This window comes from Oncorhynchus masou, chromosome 19, assembly GCF_036934945.1.
Source record: "Oncorhynchus masou masou isolate Uvic2021 chromosome 19, UVic_Omas_1.1, whole genome shotgun sequence".
Taxonomy (NCBI): domain Eukaryota; kingdom Metazoa; phylum Chordata; class Actinopteri; order Salmoniformes; family Salmonidae; genus Oncorhynchus; species Oncorhynchus masou.
Window position 1 is genome coordinate 20,255,492 of NC_088230.1, and position 17,171 is coordinate 20,272,662.

General features: G+C 44.2%; 1 protein-coding gene across 2 annotated transcripts; it reads right to left on the minus strand.

The window, feature by feature from the left end:
* Positions 1-10,925: 10,925 nt before the first annotated feature.
* LOC135505968 (headcase protein homolog) lies at positions 10,926-16,296 on the minus strand. 2 transcript variants are annotated; one of them, XM_064925275.1, is made up of 4 exons: positions 15,917-16,296; positions 12,610-13,701; positions 11,674-11,828; positions 10,926-11,421 (listed from the first exon to the last, which is right to left on the minus strand). In XM_064925275.1, the coding sequence occupies exons 1-4, from the start codon at positions 16,074-16,076 to the stop codon at positions 11,257-11,259; spliced, it is 1,572 nt and encodes a 523-aa protein (XP_064781347.1). In that variant the 5' UTR covers positions 16,077-16,296; the 3' UTR covers positions 10,926-11,256. The 2 variants fall into 2 exon arrangements, with proteins under 2 accessions (XP_064781347.1, XP_064781346.1); XM_064925274.1 differs by having other exon boundaries at positions 12,610-13,704.
* Positions 16,297-17,171: the final 875 nt, after the last annotated feature.

Below are 17,171 nucleotides of genomic sequence, written 5' to 3' on the forward strand. Positions count from 1 at the left end.
GGCAGACCATTCCATAACAATTGAGCTTCAAGGGACAATAAGGACTGTAGCATACATCTTGTGACTGTGGCATACGTGTAGGTACGTATGGCAGGAACAAATCGGAGAGACAGGTAGGAGCAAGCCCATGTAATGCTTTGTAGGTTAGCAGTAAAACCTTGAAATCAGCCCTAGCCTTAACAGGATGACAGTGTAGGGAGGCTAGCACTGGAGTAATATGATAAAATTGTTTGGTTCTAGTTAAGATTCTAGCAGCTGTATTTAGCACTAACTGAAGTTTATTTAGTGCTTTATCCGGGTAGCCGGAAAGTAGAACATTGCAGTAGTCTAATCTAGAAGTGACAAAAGCATGGATTAGCTTTTCTGCATCATTTTAGGACAACATTTCTGATTGTTTTCAATGTTACGAAGATGGAAAAAAGCTGTCCTTGAAATATTCAATGTTTGTCAAACGAGAGATCAGGAACCAGAGTAACACCAAGGTCTTTCAGTTTTATTTGAGACGACTGTACAACCGAGATGAATTGTCTGTCAGGTTTCAGGTAAGACCCAACTGCAGACTGTGTAGAAGTAAAAAAATGTATCGTAACAAGAGGGGTAGGCAAACGACAGGTCAAGACAAGCAGGAGTCGATAATCCAGAGTAGGAGCAAAGGTACAGGACCGCAGGCAGGCTCAGTCAGAGTGGTCAGGCAGGTGGGCTCGGAGTCAAATCCAGGAGTGCGAGAAATGCGAGACTGGAAAAAGCAGGCGCTGAGACACAAAACACTTGAACAAACAAGACGAACTGGCACAGACAGACAGAAAACATAGGTATAAAAAACCAGGGTATAAGTGGGGAAGAAGGGCAGAACCTGGAGGGGGTGGAGACAAGCACAAGGACAGGTGAAACAGATCAGGGCGTGACATTGTCAGATCCAACAAAGATCTCTGTTTCTTGGGACCTAGAACTAGCATCTCTGTTTTGTCCAAGTTTAAAAGTAAAACATTTGCCACCATCCACTTCCTTGTCTGAAACACAGGCTTCCAGGAAGGTCAATTTTGGGGCTTTACCATGTTCAAATCAAATCAAATCAAATTTTATTTGTCACATACACATGGTTAGCAGATGTTAATGCGAGTGTAGCGAAATGCTTGTGCTTCTAGTTCCGACAATGCAGTAATAACCAACAAGTAATCTAACTAACAATTCCTAAACTACTGTCTTATACACAGTGTAAGGGGATAAAGAATATGTACATAAGGATATATGAATGAGTGATGGTACAGAGCAGCATAGGCAAGATACAGTAGATGGTATCGAGTACAGTATATACATATGATATGAGTATGTAAACAAAGTGGCATAGTTAAAGTGGCTAGTGATACATGTATTACATAAGGATGCAGTCGATGATATAGAGTACAGTATATACGTATGCATATGAGATTACATTTACATTACATTTAAGTCATTTAGCAGACGCTCTTATCCAGAGCGACTTACAAATTGGTGAATTCACCTTCTGACATCCAGTGGAACAGCCACTTTACAATAGTGCATCTAAATCATTAAGGGGGGGGGGGTGAGAAGGATTACTTATCTTATCCTAGGTATTCCTTGAAGAGGTGGGGTTTCAGGTGTCTCCGGAAGGTGGTGAATAATGGAGGGTATGTAAACATTATATTAGGTAGCATTGTTTAAAGTGGCTAGTGATATATTTACATCATTTCCCATCAATTCCCATTATTAAAGTGGCTGGAGTTGAGTCAGTGTCAGTGTGTTGGCAGCAGCCACTCAATATTAGTGGTGGCTGTTTAACAGTCTGATGGCCTTGAGATAGAAGCTGTTTTTCAGTCTCTCGGTCCCAGCTTTGATGCACCTGTACTGACCTCGCCTTCTGGATGATAGCGGGGTGAACAGGCAGTGGCTCGGGTGGTTGATGTCCTTGATGATCTTTATGGCCTTCCTGTAACATCGGGTGGTGTAGGTGTCCTGGAGGGCAGGTAGTTTGCCCCCGGTGATGCGTTGTGCAGACCTCACTACCCTCTGGAGAACCTTACGGTGGAGGGCGGAGCAGTTGCCGTACCAGGCGGTGATACAGCCCGCCAGGATGCTCTCGATTGTGCATCTGTAGAAGTTTGTGAGTGCTTTTGGTGACAAGCCGAATTTCTTCAGCCTCCTGAGGTTGAAGAGGCGCTGCTGCGCCTTCTTCATGATGCTGTCTGTGTGAGTGGACCAATTCAGTTTGTCTGTGATGTGTATGCCGAGGAACTTAAAACTTGCTACTCTCTCCACTACTGTTCCATCGATGTGGATAGGGGGTGTTCCCTCTGCTGTTTCCTGAAGTCCACAATCATCTCCTTAGTTTTGTTGACGTTGAGTGTGAGGTTATTTTCCTGACACCACACTCCGAGGGCCCTCACCTCCACCCTGTAGGCCGTCTCGTCGTTGTTGGTAATCAAGCCTACCACTGTTGTGTCGTCCGCAAACTTGATGATTGAGTTGGAGGCGTGCGTGGCCACGCAGTCGTGGGTGAACAGGGAGTACAGGAGAGGGCTCAGAACGCACCCTTGTGGGGCCCCAGTGTTGAGGATCAGCGGGGAGGAGATGTTGTTACCTACCCTCACCACCTGGGGGCGGCCCGTCAGGAAGTCCAGTACCCAGTTGCACAGGGTGGGGTCGAGACCCAGGGTCTGGAGCTTGATGACGAGCTTGGAGGGTACTATGGTGTTGAATGCCGAGCTGTAGTCGATGAACAGCATTCTCACATAGGTATTCCTCTTGTCCAGATGGGTTAGGGCAGTGTGCAGTGTGGTTGAGATTGCATCGTCTGTGGACCTATTTGAGCGTTAAGCAAATTGGAGTGGGTCTAGGGTGTCAGGTAGGGTGGAGGTGATATGGTCCTTGACCAGTTTCTCAAAGCACTTCATGATGACGGAAGTGAGTGCTACGGGGCGGTAGTCGTTTAGCTCAGTTACCTTAGCTTTCTTGGGAACAGGAACAATGGTGGCCCTCTTGAAGCATGTGGGAACAGCAGACTGGTATAGGGATTTATTGAATATGTCCGTAAACACACCAGCCAGCTGGTCTGCGCATGCTCTGAGGGCGCGGCTGGGGATGCCGTCTGGGCCTGCAGCCTTGCGAGGGTTAACACGTTTAAATGTTTTACTCACCTGGCTGCAGTGAAGGAGAGACCGCATTTTTCCGTTGCAGGCAGTGTCAGTGGCACTGTATTGTCCTCAAAGCGGGCAAAAAAGTTATTTAGTCTGCCTGGGAGCAAGACATCCTGGTCCGTGACTGGGCTGGATTTCTTCCTATAGTCCGTGATTGACTGTAGACCCTGCCACATGCCTCTTGTGTCTGAGCCGTTGAATTGGGATTCTACTTTGTCTCTGTACGCTTAGCTTGTTTGATAGCCTTACGGAGGGAATAGCTGCATTGTTTGTATTCAGTCATGTTACCAGACACCTTGCCCTGATTGAAAGCAGTGGTTCGCGCTTTCAGTTTCACGCGAATGCTGCCATCAATCCAAGGTTTCTGGTTAGGGAATGTTTTAATCGTTGCTATGGGAAAGACATCTTCAATGCACGTTCTAATGAACTCGCACACCGAATCAGCGTATTCGTCAATGTTGTTATTTGACGCAATACGAAACATGTCCCAGTCCACGTGATGGAAGCAGTCTTTGAGTGTGGAGTCAGCTTGGTCGGACCAGCGTTGGACAGACCTCAGCGTGGGAGCTTCTTTTTTTAGCTTTTGTCTGTAGGCAGGTATCAGCAAAATGGAGTCCTGGTCAGCTTTTCAGAAAGGTGGGCGGGGCAGGGCCTTATATGCGTCGCGGAAGTTAGAGTAACAGTGATCCAAGGTTTTTCCGCCCCTGGTTGTTTCATAGAAATGTACAGCTGTGTATCATCCGCATAGTAGTGAAAGTTAACATTATGTTAACTTTCACCAAGTGAAAATGACATCACCAAGATGTAAAAACAATAGTGGTCCTAAAACGAAACCTTGAGAAACACCGAAACTTACAATTGATTTGTCAGAGGACATACCATCCATAGAGACAAGCTGATATCTTTCCGACATATAAGATCTAAACCAGGCCAGAACTTGTCCATGTAGACCAATTAGGGTTTCCAATCTCCCCAAAAGAATGTGGTGATTGATGGTGTCAAAAGCAGCACTAAGGTCTAGGAGCACAAGGACAGATGCAGAGTTTTGGTCTGACGCCATTAAAAGGTAATTTACCACCTTCATGAGTGCAGTCTCAGTGCTATGATGGGGTCTAAAACCAGACTGAAGCCTTTTGTATACATTGTTTGTCTTCAGGAAGGCAGTGAGATGCTGCTTTTTATTAACATTTGAGAGGAATGTGAGATACGATATAGGCTGATAGTTAAAAAAAAAAACATTTTCTGGGTTAAGGTTTGGCTTTTTCAAGAGAGGTTTTATTACTGCCACTTTTAGTTCCTCAGTTAGGTGGTTAACCTATTTTTGTACTCTGACGTCCTTGGATAGGTGGAGGAATTCTAGGAATCTTTGGACGGCTTTTGATTATCCTTGGTTGGGGTCTATGCAGATTATTTGTTACGATTGCAAACGTAATAAGATGGTGGTCCAATAGGTCAGGATTATGAGGAAAGGTATTAAGATCCACAATATTTATTCCACGGGACAAAACTAGGTCCAGGGTATGACTGTGGCAGTGAGTAGGTCCGGAGACATGTTGTACATCGAGGTTGCTTCTGAAAGCCTTTTGGAGTGGGTCTGTGGACTTTTCATGCAAATATTAAAGTCACCAAAAATTTGAATATTATCTGCCATGACTACAAGGTTCGATAGGAATTCAGGGAACTCAGTCAAGAACGCTGTATACAGCCCAGGAAGCCTGTAAACAGTATCTATAAAAAGTGATTGAGTCGGCTGCATAGATTTCATGACTAGAAGCTCAAAAGACAAAAAGAAATTATCTATCAGAAATATTAGCAACACCTCCGCCTATTGTAACCAGGAGGAGGGGCCTAATTTAACACAGTAAATTCATCAAGCTTAAGTGTGTTTCAATCAGGCCAATCACATCAAGATTATGATTAGTGATTAGTTCATTGACTATAACTGCCTTGGAAGTGAGAGATCAAACATTAAGTTGCCCTATTTTGAGATGTGAGGCATCACAATCTCTTTCAATAATGACAGGAATGGAGGTCTTTATTCCAGTGAGATTGCTAAAGCGAACACCGCCATGTTTAGTTTTGCCCAACCAAGATCAAGGCACAGACACGGTCTCAATAGGGATACAGACTATGCAAGTGGCAGACTCCACTAAGCTGGCAGGCTGGCTGACAATCTGCTGCCTGGCATTCACCCTATGTCACTGTGGAGCAAGAGGTGTCTCATTCTAAATTTTAAAATAGGGAACAGTTGTCTAACTTTTTTTTTGCTTTGGGGAGGGTTGTTTTTTGTTCTCCCTGATTTACATTCATCCTTTGCAGATATTTTTTTTTAATTGGGCAAAGGGGAGGGTGGTATCTTTTTTCTCTGGTTTACATTTGACCATTTGCAGGTTTTACTACATAATTTATTCCATCCTAGGCAAATTTCCTCACCTGCTTGCCTTGTATGAGCCTTCCCTATAAAAGTGTTTTGGTACATCCTTATGCACTATACTTTTCCGCACACATACCACAGATCAATATAGTCCACCAGTCTAACTTCTGTATCTTTCCTGCCCTCTTTCCACCATTCATCAGTGGTGTAAAAAGTACTTACGTAAAAATACTTTAAAGTAGGGCCTCCCGAGTGTGCAGCGGTCTAAGGCACTGCGGTGCTTGAGGCATCACTACAGACTTGGGTTTGATCCCAGGCTGTGTCACAACTGGTCATGACCGGATGTACCATAGGGCGGCGCACAATTGGCCCAGCGTCACCTGGGTTAGGGGAGGGTTTGGCCCGGGGGGCTTTACTTGGCTCATTGCGCTCTAGCAACTGCTTGTGGCAGGCTAGGCGCCTGCAGGCTGACTCGGTCATCAGTTGAACGGTGCAACTGGCTCCCTGGTTAAGCGAGTGGGTGTTAAAAAGTGTGGTTTGGCGGGTCATGTTTCGAAGGAAGCATGACTCGACCTTTGCCTCTCCTGAGCTTGTTGGGGAGTTGCAGCGATGAGACAAGATCGTAATCATGAAAAAGGGGTAACATTTTATTATAAGACACAGTGGCAAAATAAATTCCACCACACCTTTGTTTCATCACAATACCGGAGAGCAACATCTGTCCGGTGAAGTCCACAAAGCATTTTGCATGTAACAAACAGTTTCATGACCTACAGCATGGTCAAGCAAGTTAATGTTTCGGACTACTAAACAACCATTGACTTAGAAACATGGTGAGTTACCACAAGTGGAAAATAAAACAGGTGCTGCCTGCACTATTCCAGCAACATTTCAAAATCATCAAATCACCTGCACTTAGTTTAATACGGTGACAACTTCAAGATACCAAAAACAATTGAATCGAATCAAAGTAAGCTAAATATGATGTGGCTGTCGATGGTGCTGATTTGTGTGTGCGTGCAAGTAGAAAAAACTACGAGATGCAACAGTTGTGTAAATAAAGTTCCTGTATGTGTTAACTCTTGGGGTGCCTTATTCCCCTCTCCATTCTGCTTTTGATGTGATGTGATTGGTGTCAAGTCAAATCCAAACTGGCTTCCCATGACACTTTTTTTTGTGTATCAGGACCATTCACATTTGAGCTCACTCAGTTTAGCCAACACTGATTGGCTATTATTATTTTTAAATGATCAAGGGAGGCGAAATGCTCTCGCCTCCCTTGCATTCAATGCTACGGGCAGCAACGATGTCATACTCTTTAAGACCAGACAGCATCAGATAAGTGGGCTAAACATACTGAGAAAGAGGGGCACTGTTTCGCTCGCTCGGGTGCTTTCTCCAGTGAGATACATTCCGCCTCTTGCGATTTTAAGTACAATTATGAAACACAGAGAGACGAAAGATGCATTTAAAAAAACAAACATTTTTTACATGTATTTTTCCCTTCCCTTAGCATCCATGAATACACGCCACTGATGTGCAAAGCTGATACAGACATACAGTACCCAAGACGACTCAAAGCTGAAATTGCCGCCAAAGTTGGTTCAACAGAGTATTGACTCAGGGGTGTGAATATTTATGTAAATTAGATATTTCTGTATTTCATTTCAATAAATACTTTCTGAATGCCCAGTTATTCAGGAAAGATTAAAGTTGCACTGCCTCCTCTCCGATCCAAGTAGCTATTTTTCACTCACCTAGAACACTTCAATATAGCCTAAATATAAAATGTATTACCTTTTTATGTGTGGCATAAACACAACCAGTCAAAGTTTTTATCTGATTAGGCTACTTCAAGGCTAACTGCACATGTTCGTCCAAAATATAATTCTAGCATCCAAACTGTGCACCGCCACGCCATTTGATAAATGCAAATAAACATCTGCTCAGTGTGCAAATTACGGGGGGCCAAAGGGGGCTCAAACCCCAGAAGGAAACATGAGCTCCCCAAAATGCAACATAAGGGGGGGTCTCTAATTGAACCATTCTCTTATTTGTTTAAAATGCCATTTTGTACTGATAGTGGTAAATATGAAAAGAAAAGCTTATTCCAAATGAAACAAACACCCCCACCTCTCTATCATGGTTTAAACCAGTGACAGTTGGTTCAGGCAGAGAGAGGGAGACAAAGCAAAAGTCCTGTCTCTGTCCCAAATCTATCTATGTTAAGCATGCAAGGAATTTTTGTTTGGGGGGCAATGAGTGTCGAATTTAATCAAGATAAACATGAATTGTTATTTTGATATGTGAGGCTTATTTGATCTAATAGAAGTATCATAATGCTTAGATTGTTATGAGTGTACTTGAAAGAGAGCAACCAGGCTCCACGTATTTGCTGACCCGTGACCCACTGACACCGCCCCCAGTTAGAGGGGAATAAGGCACCCCAAGAGTTAACACATACAGGGAACTTTATTTACACACCCTGACGAAACTGAAAATTGGGGATATACATTTTAATTTTTTTAGTGCTCTCTCTTTCATGGTCCTTTAAGCTGGATTTGTGCCTTTGCTGACACCTCAGCAGGTAGCCTGGAGGGTAGGAGCGTTGGGCGAGTAACTGAAAGGTTGCTGGTTTGAATCCCTGAGCTGACAAGGTAAAAATCTTTTGTCTGTCCCTGAGCAAGGCAGTCAAGCCAATATACCCCGGGTGCCGATGATGTAGATGTCAATTGAGGCAGCCCACCCCACCTCTCTGATTCAGAGGGGTTGGGTTAAATCAAAATAAAATAAAATTTTATTAGTTACATGCGCCGAATACAACAGGTATTTCAACCTTACAGTGAAATGCTTAATTACAAGCCCCTAACCGACAGGGCAGTTTTAAAAAATCTGGATAAGAATAAGAGAAATATAGTAACAAGTAATTAAAGAGTAGCAGTAAAAAATAACAGCATATACAGGGGGGTGCCGGTACAGAGTCAATGTGCGGGGGCACCGGTTAGTTGAGGTAGTATGTACATGTAGGTAGAGTTAATTAAAGTGACTATGCATAGATGACAACAGAGAGTGGGAGTGGTGTGGAGAGGGGAGGGGGGGGGAGCTTGGTAGCTTGACATGTGGTAGCAGAGAGAACAGCCTATGACTAGGGTCTTTGACAATTTTTAGGGCCTTCCTTTGACACCGCCTGGTATAGAGGTCCTGGATGGCAGGAAGCTTGGCCCCAGTGATGTACTGGGCTGTTCGCACTACCCTCTGTAGTGCCTTGCGGTCGGAGGCCGAGCAGTTGCCATACCAAACAGTGATGCAGCTGTAGAACCTTTTGAGGATCTGAGGACCCATGCCAAATATTTTCAGTCTCCTGAGGGGCAATAGGTTTTGTCGTGCCCGCTTCACGACTGTCATGGTGTGCTTGGACCATGTTAGTTTGTTGGTGATGTTGACACCAAGGAACTTGAAGCTCTCAACCTGCTCCAATGCAACTCTGTCGATGGGAATGGGGGCGTGCTCGGTCCTCTTTTTCCTGTAGTCCTCAATCATCTCCTTTGTCTTGATCACGTTGAGGGAGAGGTTATTGTCCTGGCACCACCCGGCCAGGTCTCTGACCTCCTCCCTATAGGCTGTCTCGTTGTTATACCCCCATCTAACAATGGTGTTAGAATCGTGCCTGGCCGTGCAGTCATGAGTGTACAGGGAGTACAGGAGGGGGCTGAGCATGCACCCCTGAGGGGCCCATGTTGAGGATCAGCGTGGCGGATGTGTTGTTACCTACCCTTACCACCTGGGGGTGGCCCGTCAGGAAGTCCAGGATCCAGTTTCAGAGGGAGGTGTTTAGTCCCAGGGTTCTTAGCTTATTGATGAGCTTTGAGGGTACTATGGTGTTGAACGCTGATCTGTAGTCAATTAATAGAATTCTCACATAGCTGTTCCTTTTGTCCAGGTGGGAAAGGGCAGTGTGGAGTGAAATAGAGACTGCATCATCTGTGGATGTGTTGGGCGGTATGCAAATTGGAGTGGGTCTAGGGTTTCTGGGATGATGGTGTTGATGTGAGCCATGACCAGCCTTTCAAAGCACTTCATGGCTACAGACGTGAGTGCTACGGGTCGGTTGTTATTTAGGCAGGTTACCTTAAGTGTTCTTGGGCACAGGCACTATGGTGGTCTGCTTAAAACATGTGGACTAGGTATCCCCCTTTCCTTTAGTATGGCGGCCCACAGAGACCACACAGGGTAATTGTCACGCTGCCAACCCGCGGTCCAGTGGAGTATGGTTCTGAGGTATCCAGTGTACTACTACCATGTGGATTATACCCCCTCTCTGGAGCCTATGGAAACCCCACGCCTGAGGACGGTGCAGCATGGATCCTATGTTCCCTCTCCTCCACCTGTGGGATACGACTCAGCACCAGGTGGGGCTGCAGTAACACCCCAATGGGTGGACTACCAGAGAGCCACATTTCTGCATCCGTTGTATGGTTTTCCCTTTTCCGATTGTGTGCAGGAAGCACATTTTGCTCGTATGAAACAGGATGTAACAGAGGCTTCTTCACATTATGGCAACAGAAAAATGGATCCCGGGCTTCCCCCAGTCAGGGGAGCCCTCTTCAACAGGTTGCAGTGGAGAACATGGGACAGTCATATTGAGTACATCAGAAGGATGCCGCCTCTCCAGCGCCAGCAACATTGCTGGCTAATAATGTAACTTTAGGGTGAGTATATACAGTACCACTCAAAAGTTTGGACACACCTACTCATTCCAGGGTTTTTCTTTATTTTGACTATTTTCTACATTGTAGAATAATAGTGAGCACATCAACACTATGAAATAACCCATCGAATCATATAGTAACCGAAAGTGTTATATTAAAAATATATTTTATATTTGAGATTCTTCAAAGTAGCCACCCTTTGCCTTGATGACAGCTTTGCACACTCGTGGCATTCTCTCAGCCAGCTTCATGAGGAATGCTTTTCCAACAGCCTTGAAGGAGTTCCCACATATGCTGAGCACTTGTTGGCTACTTTTCCTTCACTCTGCAGTCCAACTCATCCCCAACCATCTCAATTGGGTTGAGGTCAGGTGATTGAGGAGGCCAGTCATCTGATGCAGCACTTCATCGCTCTCCTTGTTCAAATAGTGAGCTCATCCGTGGTGCTCGCCTAACCCTCAACCTTCTGGCCTGTAGCCCTGCATCGCATCGACTGTGCCACAAAGGCATGCTTAAGTAGTAAAGTCAATATCGATGTTTATAAACACAGGGTTGCTACAGTTATTGTTATTTGTGATCTTAAACATTATTTTGAGTGAGTGAATTCAATGAGAGGCTGTGCAATTATTTTTACAGTACGGGGGGGGGGGTCTCTGCTATTTGCCAATTATGACGAACGAGAACATGTAACATTTCTTTCTCTCCTTTATTAGAGATTTTTTGTAAAAATGCAATTTGACCTACAGATACATTCACTTGTCACAGTATATGTGTTGTTCGCCTTTTTAAGTGCCAGACAGCTCCAAACCGTTTAAGGTCTTATGAATATAATTTTTTTCTGATATCATGTAGATGTTGTCTTGGAACTTTTCAGTGGAGTCATATTCTTTCTATACATTAAAAAAGAGAAAACAATAACTGAATCCCAGAAAAAAGTATTCAAGGCTCAAAATTAAGTTGCCTAGTTAAAAAAAAATGTAACAAGAGAAACAGCACTAGCATTCATGCACAACATTTGTCAATAAGCTTCCAAGACTTTGAAGGAGGAGAATGGCTTGACAAAGTGGTAGTCGAGGTTCCCACAGTGGGGGCACTGCTGCACGTTGCTGTACTCTGAGAAGTACTGCATCCCCACCCTGACATCTATGACCGGCTTACCACAGTGCTTGCAGTTCAGACGGGCCTAAGGGCACAAAGAGAGGAAATGGCTATGGATCTGCAGTAGTTGACTTTGCCATTCATAATGACAATGAGACTAATTGATAGCAAGAGATCTAGCCACAACACAACCTCCATTTTGCTCGGACTATGGCCCATGAAGTTACTTTATGGCAGCCTGCCATGTCCGAATGACGACCCTTGACCATGCAGATACTGACCCCAAAATGAATTTCAAACTCCTCATGAGAAGAAAACGATGTGATGGCCTACTCACCTGACAACATGGCATCGCAGCCAGTATATCATAGGTGTACATTGTCCCCAACTGGTGCCAGCTCCCATCCCACCTGGACTTGCACTTGATACATACAATTTTGTGGACTCCCTCCAGACAGTCGACACAGATTGCATACAGGTGCATCAGCCTCCCTTCACAAGAGAGACAATAGTGTTATTTAATAGAATCTACAATAAGCCCTACAGCGTGAAAAATACATGCATGAAAGGATTTCACTGTAACGCATATTAATCATGCATATCAAAGCCTGAAGATCAAAGCAACATCATCCATCCAGTTTTAATTCATATCCATGTGGTGAATAGCTACCAAGCTGCTCGTGGAAAATTGGATAGATTGACTTGATTGATATGTATGATATGCTTGATCACATTCATGTGGCATAATCATTTCATTTACTTCTCAATTAAAGTCATTAATTGTATTGTGCCAAGTTTATTATGGTGTGTTCTCATCTTAAATATATGCAAGAGAAAACACCCTATATGCAGACCAGAACAACAAATTATGAAAATTGTTATTCTGAAGACCTTTGTCTGTCCCACCATACACCTTTTGAGTCCAAATAATTTGCTTGCAGCCACATACTGTAGCTCCTGAAACCTTATCAGCTGTCAACAGTAAGCTCAAACTTTTCACTGTACACATTTTTTCTACCTCAGCAGGAAGCTCGGAACCAAGGCAATCATTTTCAATGTTGTAATTACAGGTTTCCTGAGACTGTTTGTGGGAAAATATGTCCACAGAATATCAAACAAGAATGATGCCATTTTCCATTAGCAATGTTTGAGTTTGTAGCCTATCACAACATACTTATGAGGCATGTGCAATGTTTTGGCTGTCTGCTGAACCTGATAGCTTAATTGTTTCAAATTCAGTTCCTCAGAGACAGACATTGTTCCGCAGGCATACCTTGCAGGTGGCACGGCACATCGTACTCGATCTCATCATGTCTAGCGGGGCTCAGGAACAGGGTCCCGTCCACCAGGGGGAACTGCTCAAAGACAGGCAGGGTGCGGTGGCACAGGGCACAGTTGACCATGTTCCTGTGGCTGGCGCTCAGAGCCGACAGGATGTACCTCCTCAGGTCCTCTCCCTGGCCCGCCTGGGCATCATCCTCCATACGTACGTGGTAGGTGTTCAGCTTGTGTCTGGGAATGTGGGTCAGCAGCTCTGTGAGGTCCAGCCTTCGCAGGAACTGCACTGGGTTGTCCCCCAGGGTGAGTCTGGGCAGAGGTAAGATGGTGTGATCCAGGTGGCCTCCGCGACCCAGCATGCCGCTTGCCAGCATGTGCTTCCGGTGGCTATCCATGTGCACTGCATTCTTCAGGAACTCCCCCAGGTGCCGGGAGTTGCGGGGCCCTGCGAAGGCGGGCGGGGAGAAGAAGGAGAAGCCTAACGGAGGGGACTGGCCCGGGGACTCAGAGGGTGAGCGGGGCCCCAGGCTGCTTGCACAGAACAGCCCTACGTGTCCCCTCTCTTGAGAGTTCTGCCGATCCACTGACTGTCGGTGAGGCAGCTCCTGACTTGCTCTGTGAGCCAGTTTACTGCCCCCATGTAACTTGCCCCTCTTAGGATCATCAGGCAGATCCAACCCACCTCCACATGCACCCCCTCCAGCTCCGGTTAGGCTGCTCAACTTCCCCAGGCTCTTCTCCAGAGGGATCTTCTTCTTTACATCTGTCATGCGCTTCACCTGGTACCAGTTTGTGTCTTTCTTAAGGTGGCCCTGGCCACAGCGGCAGGAGCAGAAGCGGAAGGCCAGGTCGTATCCCTTCTTAGTCCACATGTTCTGCCGGCACTGCTTCTCGTTCCAGCTGCGGGCTCTTCCAATGCAGTTGAACTGGACCAGGATGCTGCTCTCCCACTCGTAGAAGCACTGCAAGTGCATCCAGTTGCCATAGGGGCAGCTATCACTGTTGCACACTACACGTTGATAGTCATCCTTCTCAAGGTCAATGTCTCTGGCCAGACTGCACACAAGAGGGGTGGCACAGGGGGCTTCTGCTGAACACAAAACAAAAGAGTTACTGTATCACTCAAAAATATATTATAACATCTTCATACGAAGTATGACTTGAAAATAAAAACAAACATGAGCTTTTGAGGCACAAAATTCACTTTGGACATATCACAGAACAAAATGATATTAAACATAATAGATTTTAATTCACGCTGTAAAGACTAACTCCTGTGAATGCAATGTTGAAAATATTCCATGCTGTTAGTGAACGATTCAGGACTGAAACATCAATGCAGAGCCTGTCTGGAACTTAACATTAAACAGTAATGGACTGTGTGAACATTCAAAAATAAGAAGAATGCTAATGGTATCTGTGTTACTTTGCAACATAAGAGCCATCATCACTGAGCATGGATCACTGAGAAAGGCCATCTGAATACACATCAGACAGGGAAACCCATCAGTACAGCCAAGTGAGTGGGAAAGTAGTCCAATGAATATATTTAATTAAAATGTGGCCTTCAACGATTCAGGGGAGACCTTTAATGAAGTAATTAAAGAAGCACTACACTCATAGAAAAAAGGGTTCGAAAAGGGTTCTTTGGCTGTCCCCATAGGAGAACAGTTTTTGGTTCCAGGTGTAACCGGTGTGAAATGGCTAGCTGGTTAGCGGGGTGCTCGCTAATAGCGTTTCAATCGGTGACGTCACTCGCTCTGAGACTTGGAGTAATGGTTTCCCTTGCTCTGCGGCTTTTGTGGAGCGATAGGTAACCATCCTTCGAGGGTAACTGTTGTTGATGTGTGCAGAGGGTCCTTGGTTAGAGCCCAGGTAGGGGCGAGGAGAGGGACGGAAGTAGCACTGTTACACCCCTTTCGGGTTCCATGTAGAACCCACTGTGGAAAGGGCTCTACTTTGAACCCAAAACAGTTCTACATGTAACACAAAAGGGTTATAGCTGGAACAGGTTCTAGATCAGCCTGGTCTCAGACTGGACATCACATAGTAAATGTAAATCCAGTACAGTAAAAGTGTACAATATGTTACGTTTGGTATGGGTACATGAGACAGAAGGTTACTTAAGGCAAAAATGAAAGTAGGTTGGCTCGTCGCGGGTAGACGTATAATGCGAATGTCTACCAACCCAAATGTTGCATATTCGAATCTAATCACAGACAACTTTAGCAACTACTCACTACTTTTTAGCTATTTTCAACTACATAGCATGTTAACTAACCCTTCCATCTAACTCATAACGTACTGTTAGACACATAGCCACCTAGCTGCCGTTAGCCAAAAACTATTGGAATTCGTAAAATATTATACATTTAGCAAATTTGTGACATATTGTACGAATTTCAATTTGTGACATACAATACCAACTGGATGATAGACATCCACAAATTAATGCATACGATACGAAACATTTCATACTAAGACAAATGTAAATCCAGGACACTCCAATTAGTATGATTTGTGAATGTCCGTCAACCATTTAAAATTATGTTATGAATTACAATTCGTATATATTACAAATTGCAATTTGTTCAATATGTTACGAATTTGAGAGGTGTATAGTATGTTACAAATTCCAATTTGCTGTGGCTAAATGGATAACGTTAACTAGGCTAAGGGTTATGGGAAGGGTTAGCTAACATGCTCAGTAGTTGCAAAGTAGCTAAAAAGTAGTAAGTAGTTGCAAAGCTAATTAGCTCAAATGCTAAAGTTGCCATGATGATATTTGAACACGTAACCTTTGGGTTGTTAGACGTTTAGGTTAGGGTTAGCTAAGCAGTTACAAAGTTGCTAATTAGTTAAAATAGTCTGTGATGAGATTCAAACACGCAACTTTGAGTTGCTACATGTTTGCGTTATAGGCTCACCCATCCACCCCGACCAATCACTTTACTTTCGTGTACCGCCTAAAATAACATTCGGTCTTATGTAGGGCGGTTACCAAAGGTAACTTAACGTACTCATTGCCGTTTCCCGGATATACGTTTATTATGTTACTCTAGTCTAAGAGACTAGGCTGGATGTGTGCGTCGTGATATGGCAGTGCATGGAGCTCCATGTCAACGCATCATTAAATTACCAATGTATAATGCTCGTTGCCAATAAAGAAATAACACGTGAGTTAGGTACAGTCGATGACAACAATGAAATGTGAAGCAACGTAAGCTTGTCGTCTAGTGCGTATGCAATAAAATCCATTGCAATAACTTGTCACGCATGTTTTGACACAATTTCACACTTACCACTTGTATGCTCGTGTAACGGTGCAGCTGTAGCACCCAATAAGGTTGTTACCCCTGGGGCTCCCACTGTTGCGGCAGCACTGGCTCCATTTTCTTGCTCATCTCCACTACTATTAGTGCGTTTATTTCTCTTCCCCTTGTTGCTTTTCTGGTTGGGCATTTTACTGATCCTGATATGAATAATTTCAAACTATAATCGACTGTCTGACATTTCTGCGGGTTCCATTTGAATCCCACTTCAAATTAACGGATACTCTCTTCTTGGTTGCAGGTGGTACTGTTTTTGCAGCTATATCACCATCTAGATTTCTGCAGTTGTGACAGCAAAGGTAACCTACGAAGAAGGCGTGTCCGTTTCTTGTTTTGATTCCTGCTTTGAATGTAGATCGGCCAGGCGCTGTTCTGTTTTCCTCCTGCCTCCATGACGAAACACGGCCCCGCCCCCCGACCCATTGCTGTAAGTTATTATTAGATCTAGCAAGGGAGTCCCAAGTAAAGGGGCCTGGTAGGAAGGGGAATCCACGGTAATACCTCAGGATCAAGTCAATGCTTTATCTGGTTTATCTGAGGCTACAGTTGCAGTCATAATCTTCTATGGCTTTGCCAACAATAGATTGATTGAGTGCAGACTTAGTATGCAGTTGCATGGTCTCCTATCCTTTTCATGAATACAAATGTTCTTCAATAATACAGTAGAGGCAGAGTGCAGTGTAATAACACAGCATAAGGCTACAAATATATAGATGTATGCAATGCATCTGTTGTATTGGGCTAATAATCAGGCTGCAAAGTAAAGGTTTGTACTTTATTCACCATCCTCAGACCCCCCCCCCACCCCCACAATTGCTTTCTTAGGAATGTATTATTTCCATTATAAGACAATGATGAACTTTGGAAAGGAACTGCACTTTGATGAAGTTTGATAATGATCATACTGTAAATGCATTGTATTAGTTCAGAGAAATTGTACATTGCTAAATTTGTCATTGTTTTTATTTATTTTTCTAACCATTTTCTTGAATAATTACAATTGCTTCCCATATCAAGTTTCACCTTTCTTTCCTACCAGAGCACAATACTAAGTATGTGTTTCCTTGAATAACAGTAACACCATGCATTGGAAAAACTAAAATGCAAGTGCTTCAAGAGAGGCTTTTGCAAAAGCAGCATGTGCAAAGGTCTCTCTTGAAGCACTTGCTATCTTAGTTTTTCTAAGGAGTTCAACACGAGGTAGCAAAATTACCATTTAAACAAT

Bases quoted from the DNA above. Each gene is read 5' to 3' on its own strand.
- LOC135505968 (XM_064925274.1), bottom strand. From the start codon at position 16,076: ATGCCCAACCAGAAAAGCAACAAGGGGAAGAGAAATAAACGCACTAAT. The intron at 13,705-15,916 runs GTAAGTGTGAAA...TTTTGTGTTCAG, and splicing joins GTTACACGAGCATACAAGTG to CAGAAGCCCCCTGTGCCACC. The intron at 11,422-11,673 runs GTGAGTAGGCCA...TTGTGCCCTTAG, and splicing joins CTGCGATGCCATGTTGTCAG to GCCCGTCTGAACTGCAAGCA.